The sequence below is a fragment of the Anabrus simplex genome, chromosome 9, assembly GCF_040414725.1.
Source record: "Anabrus simplex isolate iqAnaSimp1 chromosome 9, ASM4041472v1, whole genome shotgun sequence".
NCBI classification, from domain to species: domain Eukaryota; kingdom Metazoa; phylum Arthropoda; class Insecta; order Orthoptera; family Tettigoniidae; genus Anabrus; species Anabrus simplex.
The window spans coordinates 114,654,547-114,674,823 of record NC_090273.1 but is presented as its reverse complement, the minus strand read 5'-3'; the positions used below and the strand labels follow the sequence as shown (position 1 = coordinate 114,674,823).

General features: G+C 38.3%; 1 protein-coding gene across 5 annotated transcripts in view; it reads left to right on the top strand.

Annotated features, from left to right (window-relative positions):
- Positions 1-20,277, top strand: part of emb (exportin-1 emb) — a 376,112-nt gene that overhangs the window by 213,950 nt on the left and 141,885 nt on the right. For all 5 annotated transcript variants that reach the window (XM_067153967.2, XM_067153969.2, XM_067153968.2 and 2 more), the window contains one exon: positions 14,435-14,669. In XM_067153967.2, the coding sequence (XP_067010068.2) occupies positions 14,435-14,669 (235 nt within the window). The remainder of the gene's footprint in view (positions 1-14,434; positions 14,670-20,277) is intronic.

The window sequence follows — 20,277 nt, the reverse complement described above, 5'->3', positions numbered from 1 at the left end:
CTCAATGTTCTTGCCGATTATCCAATCCTTTAGCCGTTCTAAATTCGTGATATCGGCTAACACGTCGTCTAAGGAGTGTAGTGTGACGTATCACGGTGGAATCTTTTATATTTTCCAGAGCAGTTTAATTTCGCGGAGTGAAATAATTTATACCGCTAATACTGTAGAGAACAGCGGTGAACAAATTTTTCTTTCGGTCTTGGGAATAGAATTCCAATGTGATGATATTTTCTCCTTCTGGTAGTCGACTGTGACGTTCTTCTTATAAGCAAGTTGAGCAAATGTTAAAAAATTTTCTATAATAATAACTCGTAACAATCTTCATACGTCATTCTTTTTATCATCGCCTTCCATGTTCCGTTCTTTCGCCGAGTGCTTGACGAAAATATTACTACCTCAGTTTGTAATAGTGTCAGACGTTTAAAAGAAAATCGTCGTTTTGATAATTTAGACTCCATTTTCGTTCCGGTTGTATCTTTTGGAGAACAGTGAAATGGCACAATACCAAGCAGGCTTCAGAAAAGGTAGATCATGTTCTGAGCAAATTTGGAGTCTGAAGACGATATTAAGGACACGTCGCAGTACCACCACATGTCACCTTTGTGGATTTTAAGAAGGCTAATGACTCTATCGACAGACAAACTATTGTGGACATCCTAGCAAAGCTCAGTGTGGACAAGAAGACCACAGACTTAATCCGCCAGACTCTCACAGACACAACATCTCAAGTGAAGTTTCTAGGTGAACTATCAGAGCCTTTTGAAGTGCATACAGGAGTTTGACAAGGAGATGGCTTCTCCCTAATCCTTTTTAACTTAGTGTTAGACAAAGTCATCAGGGAATGGGGAAAAGAAATCAAAGGTATAAACATTGGTACTCGGGGAAAAAGAATTAACGTGAAGTGCCCAGCTTTTGCTGATGATCTAGCTATCTTTACCAAGACTAGTGAAGAAACCAGGTATGCCATAGAGAAGTTGCATGAGATAGCATCAAAGACAGGCCTCCAAATATCGTATGAGAAGACTCGTATCATCGTTAATGGACACCAGAATATCCAAAGATCCCCACTACAGATAAATTATGGAATAATGACGCAGGAAATCTAATTTAGAAAGAGCCACCAAACTCCTGAAAGCATACCGAATAACATGGAACCACTACACTAAAAGAGTGATGTCACGAAATACTGGCATTACAAAACTGTTGTTCTTCTGGAAGCCTTGTATGCCTCAGAAACTACATCCCTAGGAGGCCACTCTAAAATTGATGAAATTGAAAAACAAGAACGGAAAATTCTTCGGAAAATATATGGCCCCATTCATGTAAATGGTATATGGATCAAAAGGAAAACTGTAGATTTGTACAAAGCAATCGACAAGTTCACCGATACGTACGCAGGAGACGATTGAAATTCTATGGCCACATCTGTAGAATGGACGACACTAGATATGCGAAAAAACTGCTTGGTATAATTAAATCAAAGAAGCTCAAAATAAGCTGGTTAGAGGAAATAAAGCAGGACTTAAAAGAAATGAATATCACAGAAGATATCATCAGGGATCGCAAGGCTTTTGGGAATCTGGTTGCAAAGCACACGTTCACGGAAAAAGGCTAAAAGAACCACAGGAAAGCATGGACGGAAGAACGCAAGAAACAGCATAGCGAGTTCACGAGGAGATTTTGGGAGGAGAAGAAAGGAAAACCATCATCAAGCTAACAAGTTCCAACGCGCTCTGTAAACGGGCATAACGAGGAAAGAATAATAATAATAATAATAATAATAATAATAATAATAATAATAATAATAATAATTCGAGCTTGATATTTGCATTAGTTACCCATGGGTGAGAGAATATTAATTTCTATTTATATCTGTTCATCACACTTGCGTCAAAGTTCACTTGGAAAAACATTGACATACAATAGTCTTCTAAACTGTCTCAAAATATTGACTAGATGAATGTAGAACTTACGTGTACAATAATATTAGTGTCAAACTGTTACGATTCATTGGAATAGGTATTAGCTTACTATGCCTTTATATGAAAGGCTCACCAGAAAAAGCTTTGAAAATCCTCAATCCAGTGTTAAAATGTAGAGAAAAATACTGCCAGTGTGGAGCAACATAAACATTAGGGGTCTTACTAATAAAAAGTCCTTATACCGTTGTTTAACTCTTGTTTAGTTATACAATGAATAAACCCTGTATAAGCGTTTTACATTTTTCTTACTAATAAACGAGGTATACGCATTGTATTACTAAACAACACGTATACACTCGTTCCAAGGAGTAGGAATCTCTTCCTGCAGTTCACTGACGTATTTCGCACGTTCACCGCCTTTATGATCGCTTCTGCTGGTTATCTACGAGCAAAACTTTCCGGAAAGTCGCACAGTAGCACGGCATATCGAAAAGGCAGTGGCAACACTAAGTGAGACAGCTGGAAATTCGCTTATACTGATATCAACATTTCTTCAGCTTGCTTGTGTAATGAACGCCAAAAAAAAAAAAAAAAAAAAAAGGAATGAATTAAGAAAAGATCAATAGCTCCTAACTGGGTAGTACGGAAAACGTAATCAATTGTAATTGAATCGGCGAGTTGAAAAGGGTACACATTCCAAAATCCTTACTTTTCAGGAGAAAGGAAAACCTGTTTTGTAGCTAAACGAAAGGTTAGATCAAAAAAGTTTCTATTAGGCATTTATACATCATATTTCTACGTATTCAACTACAAACTATGGAAATCATATTACGTACGGTTTTCAAGTTATACCATTTTTTATGTCAAGGAATATGTCCCTTTTTATACTTAAATTTGAGAAAGATCTAAGATCTTTGTATAATAAACTCGCAATTTTAAGTCTATTAAGCAGTAACACATTATTACACAAACATACGCTCAACCATCATTTCTTTTATAGTTATTCATTGTCATTCCGTGAGACAGCTGGAAATTGACTTATATTGATATCAACTTTTCTTCAGCTTGCTTGTGTAATGGACGCTAAAATGAAATGGAAAAGCTTAAGAAAATATCAAAAGCTCCTAACTGGGTTAGTACGGAAAACGTAAGCAATTGTAATTGAATCGGCGAGTTGAAAAGCGTACACATTCCAAAATCCTTACTTTTCAGGAGAAAGGAAAAACTGTTTTGTAGCTTAAGAAAGGTTTGATCAAAAAAGTTTCTATTAGGCATTTGTACATCATATTTCTGCATATTCAACTACAAAGTACGGAAATCATATTGCGTATGATTTTCAAGTTATGCCACTTTTTATCTCGAGGAATATGTCCCCTTTTATACGGTAGGTACTCAATTGAGAAAGATCTTTGTAGGGGCAGATAGTGTATAATAAACTCGCAATATCAAAGGTCTATTAAGCTGTAACACATCATTACACAAAAATACGCCCAACCATCATTTCTTTTATAGTTATTCATTGTCATTCCGTCTCTTTAAAGTGTTTTACTTTACGAAGATGTCTAGTTTCCATAACCTCTGAATGGTGTACCGTATGTCTTCTATGTTTAAAATATCGTGAAGATCATCAACGTCATCGTCCATTCTTTCAACGTGTATTCAATGTTAAATGGATAAGTCGAATATTTCACAACGATTATATTACTGTCGACAATAAATACCACGAAAATAAATTGCTCACTCGTTTCTTTTTTCCGCTACACGCTGCTATACAACGCTTATACAAGGGTCCTGGACTGTATAAGCAATTCAGTGAATAACTATAACAGATGTATACACAGGAGGCTTATATACGGTTTATTAGTAACAAATTTCGCGTAAACGGTGTATAAACCTTGTATAAAAGTTATACACCGTTTATTAGTAAGACGGTAGATGAATAAAATTTGCGTTGATCATAAAGAAAACAATATGAGAATATGTGATTAAAAAAAAACTATAGGTTAGTTATGTGGATTTGTTTACTGTTACATGCTCACATGTACTGTAACCAAAGCTGGTAGACTGCCGAAATAAGTTGGCTGCCTCTATGAGCCTGTGGAGGGAGGGTGGTTTTGGTGGGGAAAGCAAGAGACTTGTTATAATTTGAGAGCACAGCTCTTTACTTTTATTTTCTAATTTCAAATCATGCCTCGGAAAGCACATTGGTTTGCTTCTATATTTCATTGAGATTGAAATTAGGGTTATACCTAAGCTGTGAGAAACACAAGAACAAATATGAAAACCTTTTCCACTGGGGCTTACAAAATAACATTATTGAAAGGTGTGAAAAGCTTCAAACAGTATATGAAAACTTTTGCAGAATAAACGTATTAGCATGTTATTTCAGATTACACTCTTTCTATAACAAATGTTAGATGAAACCTTATATTTTGGACCAGTAGGTTATTAAAAATTTGTTTTCTGGTCATGCTTTTCGAGCATGAATCGAGCACGAATTATTTAAGAAGTTGTACGAATCATTTGGAAGTTACACACAACCAAGTGCAAGAGAATGACTTCGGCCACCATTTTGAATGCCTCTAAACTTAGATCAACTTGAGCAATAACTCCAAGGTACGAGTTTCAACATTCATGCTACCTCTATGCACTTAAAGATGCGGATGCGAGTCCACTTAATTATGTCTGTGCAAGCAAATTCATGAATTTTTTCCATGTCTATAACTAGGCTGTCACCATACAAATATGCACCAACTTCAAAAGATTATGTCCCTAATCTGTAGGTAGGCTTATCACATGGCAAATATTCACTATCCTTTACTGTATCACTCAATACAGAATACATTTCTTCTTCTGAATGGAATGCGAAATACAAGCAGAAACAGATCCACTGGGTTATTCAGCAATCTCACTGCTAACCGGCTTGCGAAATTGAGCTTACCTGAGGCTAATGGCTTTCTTCTGAAGGTGAAACTTACCCTATGTAGTTCAGGAATTCAAGGCCTTTTCGCATTGTCATGCAATTTCCACTGACCTGCCTCCTGTGGCGGGGGCTCTTATCTGTGTTGGACATCACGTTCCTTTCACAACGGATGACGAACAGTTTTAGGTCTAGGAAAAAGTGATTGTACTAAGCAGTAATAGTGAAAATTTGTGACGCAATAGGTGAAGTATTTTTGTATAAGTTTTATATGATGGGAATCGGGACAATTTGTGATGTGTTAAGCGAGAAAACGTGTTAATGAGAAATGCATTAACAAGGTTTCATTCTATTTGAAATTAGACGTGGTTAAAAAAAGACTGTATTTAAACAAAAAAGCCCTTTTTCTCTCAGCCCTGATATGTTATGTTGTACCTTCTATATTCATTCTTATTAACCACGTTTGGTGTTAGTACTACCTACTGGATTACCGGTATTTAATTTTGTTTCATGGTTGTAATTTTTACTATTTCTATAATTTAAGTACAATAGAAGTCCGCTATAATGAGTGCTGCATATAACGAGAACCCCGCTATAACGACCGTTTTTGTCTGTTCCGTCAAAATTCCTATATTAAACTATATATTATCCTTGGGTTTACAGCGAGAGCCCTATCACTGACACATTCGTTATTATGATCAATTAAGCATACGCGAGTTTTTCCGTTACCGACATTTATGCACACAGTGATTATATTGCATGCGATCAATCACCTTCAGTATCGTTTCCTTGCTATGTCCTCTAGCGAGCTCTCTATTCGACATTCAAAGGTAATGTCGCAGTCTATTAGTAATACTCATCTATTTCTGTTCTGTAAAGAAAAATGGAAACGGAGGAGAACGTGTTTTTCGTAATAAATGCGAAAATAACTTGTCCAATTGCAGTTGTTAATTCTCAGAAAATAAACTCTGAAGTAAATGATTGCTCAATTTTAATGCTAAATACTGCAATTAACGAAGAATGGGATACACCTCTATATATGGCAGAGTGCATCATTGATGTCAAAGGTTAGTTTTATATTTTCTCGCGTGTGGTTAAATTTCAAAAAGGCTATTATGTAAACGAATAGGAAGAAGGTTATCATTTCTCTACTGGCGCTTGAAATGTTTTCATGAGCATTTAGTATGGTTAGATTAGGTGACACTGTTTGAATAAGAAAACTGAAATGTTTGCTACAAAATGCGACCTTCGGTAGCGCTTTCTCGTTATGTGCAGTTGTGAGTGCTCTCGTCAACATTCGAAGGCGATGTTGGAGTCGATTAGTAATACCCGCAAATCAGAAATGAAAGCGAACATGTTTTTTTTAATAAATGTGTAAATAACGTGGTAGATAGTAGTTGTTAACTCATCAGAAATAAAGGCTAGATAAACTATTGCTTAATTTTAATACTCTACATCAAAATCAAGTAAGAATGTGATACACCTCAAGATATGGCAGAGCGCATCACTAATTTTTGAGGTTAGATTATATTTTCTTGGGTCTGGGTAAATTTTGGTAAGACTATTCCCATTTGAATTTACAGAGAGAAGGTTATCACTTTCATTTATTTATTTATTTATTTATTTATTTATTTATTTATTTATTTATTTTATGCCTTTATATGTGGCAAAGTTAGGGCTCACGGCCCTCTCTTACACTTAACCACAACATACAGTATATAGTCACATAATTTGGAAAAATTACATCAACAGTCTACGAAACTACCTAAATTAATGGAGTAATATTATAAAATATTATAATTGTTAATTTTCAGTGATTAATATTATCTACCCTATCTAAATCACCTAGCTCTAAATCATACTTGCACTCACACACACTAACATTCATACAAGCTGATCATGTATTTAAGAAGAAATCTCGACAAGACCATTTAAATGAGACCTTCTTCTTCTTTTATGGCCACATACGATCACTTTAGTCAGTCCGTTGTTCAGGTCTCTTTGAAGGGATTGTTAGGGCTTTGCGGTCTTCCGAGTACTTTTTCAGACGCTCTGATCTTCGTGCCCTTTCCTCAGATGAAAATATGCGTGTTGTTGGTTTGTTTTGTGTAAGGGTAAAGCGGAGGTTTGTATTCTTGTGTTTTATATTCAATTTTATCTTATTTGTGGTTTCTTCTGTTGTAAGGCCTATTTCCTTCAGATCCTCTCGTACTTCTCTGATCCATTTGCATTCTATTGTGGTACTTTTTGAGACGAGATTGTGTTGTACTAGTTGTTTCCGAAGTCTCGAATCCTGCATCCTCATGATATGTCCAAAGAATCCCAGTCTCCTCTTCTAGCTCTTTGTACATTACTTTGTTAGGTATTAACCACCACTGTCCATCTTTCTGGTATTTTTTGTTGCAGGTTCTTACAATTCTCCTTTTAATTTTCTGAAGTCTGTCAGTCTTTGATTGTTTATTCAGGTGAAAAATTGTTTCTGCTTCATATGTAGCTTCCGGTTTTATAACTGTGTTGTAGTGTTTTATTTTTAATTTATTTATAGACATTTCTTTTTGTAGATATCCCATGTTAATTTTTGTGCTTTAGCTAATCTATCTGTTCTTATTTGGATTCAGATATTTTCATTTAGGTTATGTGTTATTACTTCTCTCCAAGATATTTAAATTGAGTTACTATTTTGATTTTATTACCATTTATGCTAACTTCTTTTAGTTGTGTTGGTTTTTGGGGCATAATTTTTTTTTTTTCAAATGATATTTTGAGGACAATATTATTTGCAAAATAATGCTAAATCGTCAGCGAAACCCAGGCAGTTTGTTTTGATTTTTCAGCGAATCTTTATTTTGGGGGGAGATTTCCTAAACCATTCCCTTATTACCATTTCTAGAGCACAATTAAATAATAGTCATAAGAGCCCATCTCCCTGCCGTAGTCCAGATTTAATTTCAAATGTCTGATGTTTCACCCCTAAACTTCACTTTTGATTTGGTGTTGTGAGAGTCAATTTTATCATGTTTATTAATTTGGGGTGTAGTCCAAGGTGTCTTCAAATTTTAAACAGAGATTCTCTATGGATGCAATCATAAGCTTTCTTGAAATCTACAAATGTTATCAGCATATCTCTGTTTCTTCTCCTGTTATAATCCATTATCAACTTAAGACTCATGATCTGATCAGGACAGCTCCTCCAGGGTCTGAAACCACCTTGATATTCTCCTGTGAGCTTGCATCCGGGAGATAGTAGGTTCGAATCCCACTGTCGGCAGCCCTGAAAATGGTTTTCCGTGGTTTCCCATTTTCACACCAGGCAAATGCTGGGGCTGTACCTTAATTAAGGCCACGGCCGCTTCCTTCCCACTCCTAGCCCTTCCTTGTCCCATCGTCGCCATAAGACCTATCTGTGTCGGTGCGACGTAAAGCAAGAGGGAAAAAAAAAATCTCCTAGTTCTTTCTCAAGGATGATTACTGAAAATATTTTGTATGTCTAGGGGCAAGATTCTCCTGTAGTTGTTAGGGTCGGTTTTGTCTCCTTTTTTGTGCAGAGGGTGAATGAGGGCTGTTGTCCAGTGTTCTGGTAGTTCTTCTTTAATCCAGATAGAGACACGTTATTGAGGGAGGGCAACTTTTGTTGATGTTCCTGCATATTTCCAGATTTCCGCATAGGTCTGATCTTCTCCTCGCGCTTTGTAGTTTTTTAATTTATTCAGAGCTTGGTAGACTTCCATTATTGTGGGAGGATTGATGTTCTCTGGTGGTGTTTTTATAGGGGTGTTGGTGTCCAAATGAAAGAATTCTGTAGGTTCCTCACAATTTTAAAAGCTTGTTGAAATATTAAATGAGACTATTGAAGTGCTATTATGTATACTAACAGGGAGTGTGCTCCATAGCCTTGCCTCAGACACTAGGAATAAGTGGTTGTATACAGATGAGTGATTAACTGGTATCATAAGGGTAGAAGTCGAGCTGGTATTATGTCCATGGGTAGATGAGAGGAAGTTAAAATGAGAGGATAGGTATTCAGGTGTAGATTTGTTCAGGAGTCGAAAAATTAGTGTCGCAGTATGTAGATTTCTTAGTTGATCGATTTTCAACCAGGATAGCTTCTCATAGTAAGGGGAAATATGTGTCCTAAAGTTGAAAGAAAATATAAATCGTATGCAAGAGTTCATTGCCCTGTGAAGTTTCATACTTTGTTCTGCAGTTGCATCAGTTAATACGTCACAGTAATAAATTATTGGAAAAATTAGTTTTCTACTGGCGGTTGATGTATGTTTTAAGTTAGGTTAGGTGATGCTGTGTGAATAAGAAGACTGTAGTGTTTCCCACAAAATGCGAACTTCAGTATCGGTTTCTCGCTATGTGCACTTGCGAGATCTCTTGTCAACATTCAAAGGTGATATCGGAGTCGATTAGTAATACCCGTCAACTGCTGTTCCGTAAAGAAAATCAGAAATGAAAGAGAACGTGTTTTCGTAATAAATTCGTTGATAACGTGGTCTATAGCTTGGAAATAAAGGCTGGGTAAACAATTGCTTAATTTTAATACTCTACACTGAAATTGAGTAAGAATGTGATACACATCAAGATGTGGCAGAGCGCACCACTGATTTCAGAGGTTGGTTTATATTTTCTCGCGTCTGTTTAAATTTCGGAGAGGATATCCCCATGTAAATTTATAGCAAGAATGTTATCATTTCTGTACTGGCGCATGTTTTCATGATATGTATAGTACGGTTAAGTTAGGTGACGCTGCTAGAATAAGAAAACTGAAATATTAGCCAGTAAAGCGATTGGTCATCTTGTGTACTGCATTGTTTTCTCGCTATGTGTACTTGCAAGCTGTCTCCTTGACATTCAAAGGCGATGTTGTAGTTGATTAGTATTGTCTGTCGACTGCTGTTCTTTAAAAGAAAATTCAAAATGAAAGGGGATAACCTGTTTCGTAATAAATCTGTAAATAACGTGGCCGATTGTAGTTGTTAACTCGTTAGAAATAAAGGCTGAAGTAAACATCACTTAATTTTTAATGTTATGTGCTGAAATTAAGTATGTGACATACTGGGACCTTTCCCACCGTCCCCCATGACTCATGGGACCATGTGACAACAAACCAACCCTTTCGGGTCACGAACACATGGGACCATGCTCCACGGAAGTCGATAGTCAAGGGATCTTTTTGGCCTGTGCCGATTTCTCCTCACTGGGATTGTATATTTAATCCACTCACATGAGGGGTTACCGGCCATACGACTCAGCCAGATCAAAGCTACTCTCCCGTTCCTGAGGTCTGAACACGGACTCCTCAGGGCCGAAGACCGTTCGCGGCATATAGAGGCTATCAAACATAAACTATCTTAAAGGCCTACAATGAACGGAAGAGGATTCTGGATGCATGTTTTTCGGTATAGATAGGCACGAAATCGTTTAGAACAATTTACTATTCACTCGTTGAAATATACAAAATTTACATACACTCTTGATATTACATAATTGGTATAAGCAATCACTTATTTCACCAGCGGAAAAATCCGCGCTGCCCTAGACAAGCGCTGTTACCTCCACATTCCACAGACAAAATCTATGTGAACGGCAACGTTAGCTGTTACTTTCTCTAATCAAAAAAAAATTTCCCTTTTGACCCGGACGTTAATATCCGTATCCCTCTCTACCAAAACAGAGAATAACCGAGAGGTTGTTAATATGATCTCACTTCTTCACATACTATCACTTTGGATTGCCTGTGTCCTATATTGCTTACAGAACTATTACATTAGTTTGGATGTATGCTACACAAATTGTTTTGTGTATTATCGCAATTGTTTTGTGCGTTCCATCCCCCGGTTACCATAAACCATTGAGTACGACATACACAATAAAATGACCCTACCATATTCACAAAAACAAAACAAGCCATGTTCCCCCCCAATGCGAGTATTCCATGGGACTGAATCCCGTATTACACATTACTCTATTTACACAAAAGCAACCTGTCCGCTTTTTGAATGGTCGGCTAACTTAAGAAATCATTAAAGTAAATATTAAAACATAATTAATCCGAACATTCTGACCATATCAGAAATCCGTCACTAAAACACGGAGAAGGAAAATAAAAACAATGGACTCAAGTCTTCCATATAAAATTAAACAGACTTGGACAACGAATTATCATTTGCAATCACTACCAGTGGACTTTCACGAAGTCTAGATTCAAATCGACATCGATTATACGTAAACAAAACACTTCCTGGAAAAGAAATATATCAAACACATGTATCAATAAAGACAACAGCTGTAATTAACCCGTTGTAACCCGCTGTCTTAGCGAGCTGTTGATCCCTGCTGTGCCCACACGAGGTTCGAACCTGAGACTCTGGTCGTCTCCATCCAGGGTACTGTAATCAAGCCCTAATTAATCTAATCATGTATCGAACAGTAGTTACTCTCTACATTGTTTTCCGGATCAAGGCTAATGGACAGTGTGTATTATTTACATAAAATTTGTGTCTTCTTTCACACAGTAGAACGCAACATTCTACCAGACACGTTTTCTTAACAAGGCGAGTTCTTTCTTTTCTCTGGTCATAAATTCTGACCCAAGTCCGCTCCCCTCTCGCACCACAGCGAGACTAATTCGCCACATTCACAGGCGGCCTTCAAGGAGTCCATAACATCATTCAATTTAGCTAATGCAGGGTCACCTGCTCAAATTAGCTCATTACGATCCTTATGACCAATAATTATTTATTTATTTCTATTACTCAGCCAGATTATATCAAAAACTCCCTCGTTATACTAGCAATTGGGATTTACCCATACATTTCCAATCGTATCCTCATTCACACTTCCAATCGCCTTTCCTCGAACGACAACGTCTCCTAATTCCACCCGTGTGTGTATAGATTGTGTACCTGGCATAACATTAACTTGCCATTTTAATAGATCGGCATGAAATCATCGATCAAAACATGAAAGAAAATAATAATAGTAATAATAATAATAATAATAATAATAATAATAATAATCCTCTAACCGGTTGCTTGAAATGTATTGGTATCAAAACACTGTTCAAGTTACATTAAGAAAATAATAATAATAATAATAATAATAATAATAATAATATTAATAATAATAATCAAAATTAATTAAAATTATTAAATCCTGCCAAAAACACTAACAGACCTCATTAGTGTAGGATTCCCGACCATTCTTGGGCGGATTAAACCTATTTATATATGTTATTTTAACCCTATACTTCATGACTATTATTTACCAAGGGAAATACTAGCATTGGAGAAGAAAACATAACTTTGTACTCAACGGTTGGTGTCTTCGGCCCTGTCCGGAAGCTCCGGAGGCCTGCCCATGTTGGATTACTCCATGGTACTGGATCCTGGAGTCTTGGAGTTCAGAAGTTCCATATCTTGTCTTGCGTAATCCATTTTTGTGGCACACGGGTCACTGAAATTAGATTGTAACTTACACAATTTATCAATTTCTTGCACACGTGTTACCGTTCACTCCTATTACTTCTTTGTCTACCCACTACCAGTTACATGGAGATGAATATATCGGCTACTTTCAGCTAGTCTATTACACTGTTAAGCCGGGCGTTCCCAGCATTCGTATGATGCAGAATTTTCTATCCCTATCTTCTGTATGTTTTGATAGTTCAGGAACACTTCTCACTGCCTGTTACTCAGTTAATAATCTGACCTGCGCTTTGTTCAGAAAACAGCGTAGAGTTATACTGTTCTTTGTTGTCCTACAGAAATTCTGTGTACTATCAAGTAGTTGTTGCTATACAAAACCCTACTTCATATTTCACGAAGTTTTAGTCTACTTTGCAACCAAGATCTAAAGTACATCTCCTTACCGTAATCTTCTGTTGCCTATTACAAATTATAAGCGAAAAAACTGAAAAACTTTCACTCCCGCCTTGTTCGCATAGTATATCAAGGAGCGGTAATTCGATAGTGAACCGACCGTCGTTTCCCGTCGAAAGCTCCTCGACGATATTTCGACTGCTCCTGGATAAACCAGCCTGTCGAAATTAGCAATACGCTAGACTGTGTGACTTGGTTATGCACAAGTCCGCTATGATATGCGGAATTGGATATATTCGGCGGATCTGCAGTAATTAATTAATCAGCTCGGAGGGGAAATAGGGAGTCCCCGAAGGCATCTGGTTTTTCACTAGGCGTCCGTACGCTATGGGTGTTATATAAGTTGTTTACCAACGCCTTTCGCTTGGAGAGTATTTTCTACCAGAACTCCCGACTTTATAATTCCACCAAAATTCAGCACACTACTCTAACGGGTGCAGTATTGTTAATTAAGCCTTATTTACGCCGAAAATGCATTAAATTTTGCCCGATCGCTTTGGCAACGCTGTATGCTGGCATTTGTTTTCCAATATGGAGTCGCTAAATAGTGTTCTTCTCCTGCTTCTTCTATGACGTGTGCCTAGTTCGGGGATTCTTTAAGCCACCCAGTGGGCGGGTGAAGGCGCCTCTCTGGCGGGCTTCGTATTGCACAACCTGATGATACTCCCAACATCTACACAAAGAGAGCTTGCTACCGGCTTCCTTACCAAGCATATCCCTTGAAATAACTATTAATTGTGCCGATACGGTCACAATACCTCAAGATGGCAGAGTACATCCCTGATTCAGAGGATAGTTTATATTTTCTCGCGTCTAGTTACATCTCAGAAAGGCTGTTCCCATGTAATTGTGTAGAGAGAGGTTACATTTCTCTACATGCGCTTGAAATAAGCTATCATGGTACATATACGGCTAGGTTAGGTGACACTGTTTGAAGAAGAAAACTGGATGCCACAGAGGCCTCTGAAGTGATACTGTAATTTTTTCAGAATTAAATGAAACATACACTTTCACGTTGTATTGGATTTCGAAAAATAACAAACTAGCAAGCCGTAGTGTGGATATCATCCGCAAAAACTCAAGTTTTGAGCAAACTGATTCCTGTTTCAGACCAATTTGAATGTGTTCGGTGTTTTTCCTGACTTTTACGAAAAATCGGATATAACGACAATCCGTTACAGCGATTAAATTTTTCACTGTTATGAATTTTAATGTTGTGGTTAAGTGTAAGGGAGGGCCTTGAGCCCAAACTTTGCTGTGAATAAAGACTGATTGATTGACTTCACTTACTAGTGACAGTCATCAAAGGCATTCTCTAAATCATAGCATCTAACATAATGTATATAGTGGGATAGTATCTATGCTTTCTATGAGCCAATGAGTGAAGAATGAAGGTACTCTTTATTGGTAAAATTGAATTCAGATCTTTTGCATTAATTTAATAGCCATCGGTTAGTTCTGAAGAAGTGGGCAAGTACTTTGTGAAGTGTTAAATTTCCATGTCCATGTCCATTTCCATGTCTTTCGTCTCATTTTGTAATGCATATATCCTAAATATTATGTCCATAAGGTACAAAAGTGTTCACTACTTGGAAAACACCTTTGCAGTAGTTTTTTGCAATAGCTTTGTATGTAAAACATTCATTTTGATATTTTACTTCTCTTGACATCCTGTGAAAATGAGTTTTCTCCTGTTTTATGTTCAGTTATGCTGGGCAATAGGAAGTATATCAGGTGCCCTCCATGAAGAGGATGAGAAGAGGTTCCTGGTGACAGTCATCAAAGACCTTCTGGGATTATGTGAACAAAAAAAAGGCAAAGACAACAAGGCCATCATAGCATCTAACATAATGTACGTAGTGGGACAGTATCCACGCTTCCTACGCGCACACTGGAAATTTCTAAAGACTGTTGTCAATAAGCTGTTTGAGTTTATGCATGGTAAGGAATTTCTTTGTGATGGAATATTTTATATATACTTAAATTCTCCTATCTAGTATATCATTTCCATTATAAAGTGAAGTAAGCCATATACTGACTAATGCAAATTATATTCTATTATTATTCGGTCTAGAGAGCCAAGAATAACGGCCGTGAGTATTCGTCTTGCTGACCACACAACTCCTTGTAATCTGCTGGCCTTTGGGCTGAGCAGCGATTGCTGGTAGGCTAAGGCCCTTCGGGGCTGTTGTAAGAACGGTAAGGTGCAAAATGGGAGGCGCCTCTGAAATCGGAAGTTCATATGACTATACAAACATCATCAAATTTTTTAACAATAATTGCTACACTCAAATTCTGAGTACAGTAAGCCAGGCAAGGAGCTCTTTCACTCCTATACAAAACCAATAAACTGTCAGTTTACCAATATACTTTCACAAGTACTGACCCGAAAGGCTGGCAATTAGACCTTGACTGCAAGAGTTTTGAGATTAGGTGATGTCATCCGTGTTTGAATACAGCAATTACCCCCATCGCCCTTTCAAATCTAAACCTACTCCCTGTGGTGCAATTTCCACTAATTGTAGCTTAATGGCAGTAGGCCACTTGGCAATGTTACTGCCACTGCCTTGCTATGCAATAAGAATAGATTCTTCTTTCTCAGCCTGAAACTTGTCAGTCAGTGCTAAGACCATGATTCAACAGTATACTGTACTGTACAGACGGATTTCTACACTTTCTGAGTAGGGGCAGTTGGCTTATTTGAATGGAAAATGTATTGTCATAATTTTGGACGAGTGGTTGATTCACGGTGGTAAAAAGCGATCCTGTCAATCTGTCTCGTCGAGTGCCTGTTTTCCCACGAAATTACCAAATAAAGAACAGGATGCAAATTTTGGTGGCATACTTACCTTCCACATCAGTTTCAGCTCTTGCCGGTAAGGTTAATTATTCCACAAACAAAAGTGTGTAAATATCAAGACTGTTGTTGAAAACTAGGTTTCACTAGGATTCTTGTGAATAACTAGGAATGGCCACAGTGTGTTCTATATTTTAGCCAATGATAATTTGAAACAAGACACTGTAGTTATACAAAAAAATTTCCCACAGGAATCACAAAAGCTTGATCCACCAATTCATACATTACACAAAGCGAAACCAAAGCTATGGCGCAACAGCCCCGAAGGGCCATGGCCTCCGAAGCGACCGCTGCTCAGCCCGAAGACCTGCAGATTACTGTATGGCGTATCATGTGGTCAGCACGACAAATCCTCATGGCCGTTATTTTTGGCTTTCTACAGCAATACATTACATATGACATTTTATAACATAACATGTATTGACCCTAGTTCAATGATAGCTTTATACATCTTCTGAGGTTTTATAGTGGATGTATAAAGATGACATTATCCTATTTTATAATATGTTGTTTACTTGTCATTTTAGGATTTCTATTTGTGTGTTCATTAATGAGCCATAAATAGTCTAATAGATCTTAAAATCATCAACTCAGTTGTACAATTTTAAATCTCAGTACCCCAGACTTGCCAGACCAAATGTTTTGAGATTTTCTGGATCAAACTTTAATCAATATCTCCATCAAACATTAAAAGTCTCCTGGGTGATTTGAAAGATGATGCTGAAATAGCATTGGGGGAAAAAAAAAAAAATAAAAAATAAAATAAATAAATAAAAACCGTTCAAAGAACGATTGAAATTTGAAGAAACCATTTACCTTCTCTCATAATCATCTATCTTTAAAAGGAAACTCCTCAAATTATAAACCTGTTAATAAACTTCTTAATTTTCATGGCGTATGTATTTTATAGCAGTGATGTATTTTTGTTGCCGTATCTCAAATATTTTTATATGTCTGTATCTATAAATTTTCATTCTGTTCATATTGACGTAAAGAGCGGGCAGTGAGACAAGTGGACCTCGCAGAGTGATACATAATATTTGGAGCTTTCTGGTCACATCTTTACAGTCATCAGCCTTTTGCATACGAGGGCTATTTTTTTTTTTTTTTTCAAGGTCCGATTGGTCACGAAATGAAACAGCAGTACAAATTTGACACTTTTATATTAGTAACACTTACTGATACATCACAGCTATTTTTCAACATAGTCGCCTCGCAGATTGAGACATTTGTCGTAGCATGGTACCAACTTGTCAATGCCCTCTTGATAGAACGTCGCCGCCTGCGCCTGTAACCATCTTTGTACGCCGGTCTGCAGCGCCTCGTTGGTGTCAAAACGCTGTCCTCCTAGCCAGCGTTTCATGTGAGCAAAGAGGTGAAAATCTGATGGAGCCAGGTCCGGACTGTATGCTGGGTGATCGAAAACGTCCCACTGGAAACGCTGCAGGAGGTTCGTGCTGGCAGCTGCAGTGTGCGGCCGAGCATTGTCATGGAGGAGGGCAATGCCTGATGACAACATCCCTCTCCGCTTATTCTGAATTGCCCGTCGTAGACGTTGAATAGTCGCACATTATGCGGCTGCAGTGATGGTGGAACCACGTTCCATGAATTCCACCAACAGAACTCCTTTCCGGTCCCAGAACACAGTAGCCATACACTTTCTGTTGGAGAATGTTCGCTTGAATTTCTTTGGCTTACTCGGGGAGTGCGAATGCATCCACTGTTTGGATTGCTCTTTTGTTTCTTCCGTTTCAAAATGAACCCATGTCTCGTCCCCTGTGACAATTTTGTTCAAAAAATCCGGTCCTTCATCATGGTAGCGCTGGAGAAACGCTAAAGCGGTGCCCATTCGCTGTGTTTTGTGACGGTCAGACAGCATCTTCGGAACCCATCTCGCACAAAGTTTGCGGTACTGAAGTGTCTCACTCACAATTGTGTAGAGAGCTGACCTGGAAATTTCAGGAAACGAAGCACTCAACGCAGAAATTGTGAACAGACTATTTTCTCGAATTGCTTGATCCACACGCTGAACAAGATCATCGGTTGACACACTCTTCCTTCCCTGGCCGCCTGCATCATGGACGTCTGTACGCCCTGCTGTAAAGTTCCTGCACCATCGTCGCACTTTGCTGTCGCTCATGCACGTTTCACCATACACATGACTTATTCGGCGATGAATTTCGGCTGCATTGCACCCCTCAGCCTGAAGAAATCGGATTACACCACGCACTTCACACTTGGCGGGCGAAGCGATCGTTGTAGCCATGTTTACGAGCGCCCTGCACGTTCACTACTGACGGGACTGAGGTGAGGCGCATAACGGTCATTTCAGAGACGTTGCGCAACACATCTGCACAGCGGTTCATCATATATTCGCGGGCGTTTGACTGTTGCGACCGATCGGACCTTGAAAAAAAAAATAGCCCTTGTATATTTGTATGCTGAATGTAGACTTCCAGTTGTGCTTCAATGATCCCAAGTCCTCTTTAGGCCGTATGATGTTCTTGTAGAATGAAACGTGTCGTTCTTTTGTATGTTTTAACTAGTCTAAGTCTTCCGGTATGGGCTAGAGCAATTTTGTTACTTTCATTGATCTGTCTCTGATTTTCCTTGGCTTTGACAATATGAAAGTGACTAAGGTATGAGCAATGCTAGTAATGCCATTCCTTACGCAGCCAGTCCCTGCTATGAATGGTGTAAAACTTCTGGCTCGGTGAGGAAAGCAACGGGAAACTACCCTAGTACGCCTCTTCACTGATGCCTAGGCCATCTATGACAGCTCATGGTGGAACTGTTGAGGATCCAGCCAGCCTTCGGGCTGATAACTAAACATTTGATAGACTGAAAAGCTTTTAAGTTACATTAACTAAGTAGATGCTGAAAAGTTTGGCTTCCTTCTTAACTAGACCCTATAGATTTGATGCCGTAATGATCTTTGCAACCAGGCAGGTTAGGAATGGTGTTTTGTTTAGATGAAACCACAATGGTTGGAACTGAATTAAACTGCTTTTCTTAGCATTTTGTCAATCGCACTTGGAAAGACAAGTTGAAATTGAGTTGGGAGATCAATTTGGCTTCAGAAGAAATGCAATCCTGGCTTTACATCTGATCTTATGATCGATTTAAGAAGGACAAGCCCCATGTACGTAGCGTTTGTAGATATTGAAAAGGCATATGATAATGTTAATTGAACCAAGCTATTTGAGATTCTGAAGGTGATTGGGATCAGATACTGAGAGGGCCAGATAAGACTTTACCTACCGGGCAAGTTTTTAGAGATGAACATTATTAGCTGTATTTTTGGTGACATACAACTCAAATTAGCTTAGTATACTGAAAAAAAAAGCATTATACTGTAACAGTGATCGATATTGTATTGCAGGATTTTGAACATTAATGCTTCCTTTGAGTTGCAACAGTCACACCAGCCTCTCGCATTGATAGTGTAGGGAACATATTGTATACGTAAAGCTTTTGCAGAGAAATTCTAAAAGGATATAAAATCAAAACCTATTTGGAAATTCAAATAGGATTTAATTTTCTACTTTTTCAGGTTTCGGACACCAGGTATAAGTTAGTCCTATGTATCCTAATTACCCCAAGTGTCCACATAGCGTAATGGCTAATGCACTCAGTTCATAATACGAGGTTTGCAGGTTGAGGGCACTATGACTGCTCGACAGTACGATGATAGGGTACTCAATCCAGTGGTTGTCCCTATGATGGCGAACATTGCTAATGGGATGTTTCAGCAGGACAATGCCCGGGTTCACACTGCACGCATCTCCAGAGAAGCTCTCCACGACATCACAACCTTAGAATGGCCCGCCAGATCCCCGGACCTCAGTCCTATTGAGCATGTGTGGGACATGATGGGTCGACAACTGGCCAACCGCCCTCAGTCACCCACAACTCTGGAACAACTGACCCGGGCAGTGCAGCAAGCATGGGCCACAATTCCTCAGGAAGCGATTCAGTTCCTTATTGACCCCATGCCTCGATGAATTCATCAGTGCATTGCAGCTCGTGGTGGGCACATCCTGTATTAACACCTTAAGTGCCACATATGCAGTGAAAAAAAATTCCATCTGGGCCATTCTTTCTTTTTTTACTATAGAGTATAAAATATAAAATAGCGCATCTTATTACAGAAAAGTACCTTTTAGTCATCTTGGGCCAAAATTGTAGTCATAACATTGTGTTGAAATTGTGGTGACACATTGGTCTCACGCGGCCACTGACACTACCTTCCAGCTGTATAGGCCGCGTGAGACCAATGTGTCACCACGTATCCTAGCACAGTTTTCACCTTCCTGACACACTGGTATACGTCTGTCCCATTAGCTGATGAACTACTAAAGAATAAAACTCATATCTTTGGAACATTGAAATCTAACCGGAAGTATAATCCAACCGATGTTACTAAAAGCAAGTTAGCAAGAGGAGAGACAAGAGCCCGTGAAAGTATCACTGGTGTGGTTGTTCAGAAATCGCATGGTAAAAGAGATGTGTTAATTTTGACAACTAAACACACTGGTGAGACGGTCATTACTCAGAGGAGGGATGGTGAATGCAAAAGTCATGGAGTGTTATAGAGTATAACAAATGCAAACCGTACATTCATTTACCAGATCATAAAAAGAGCTATAGTACTTCCCTGAAACGGGGAGTAAAATGGTACAGAAAAATGGC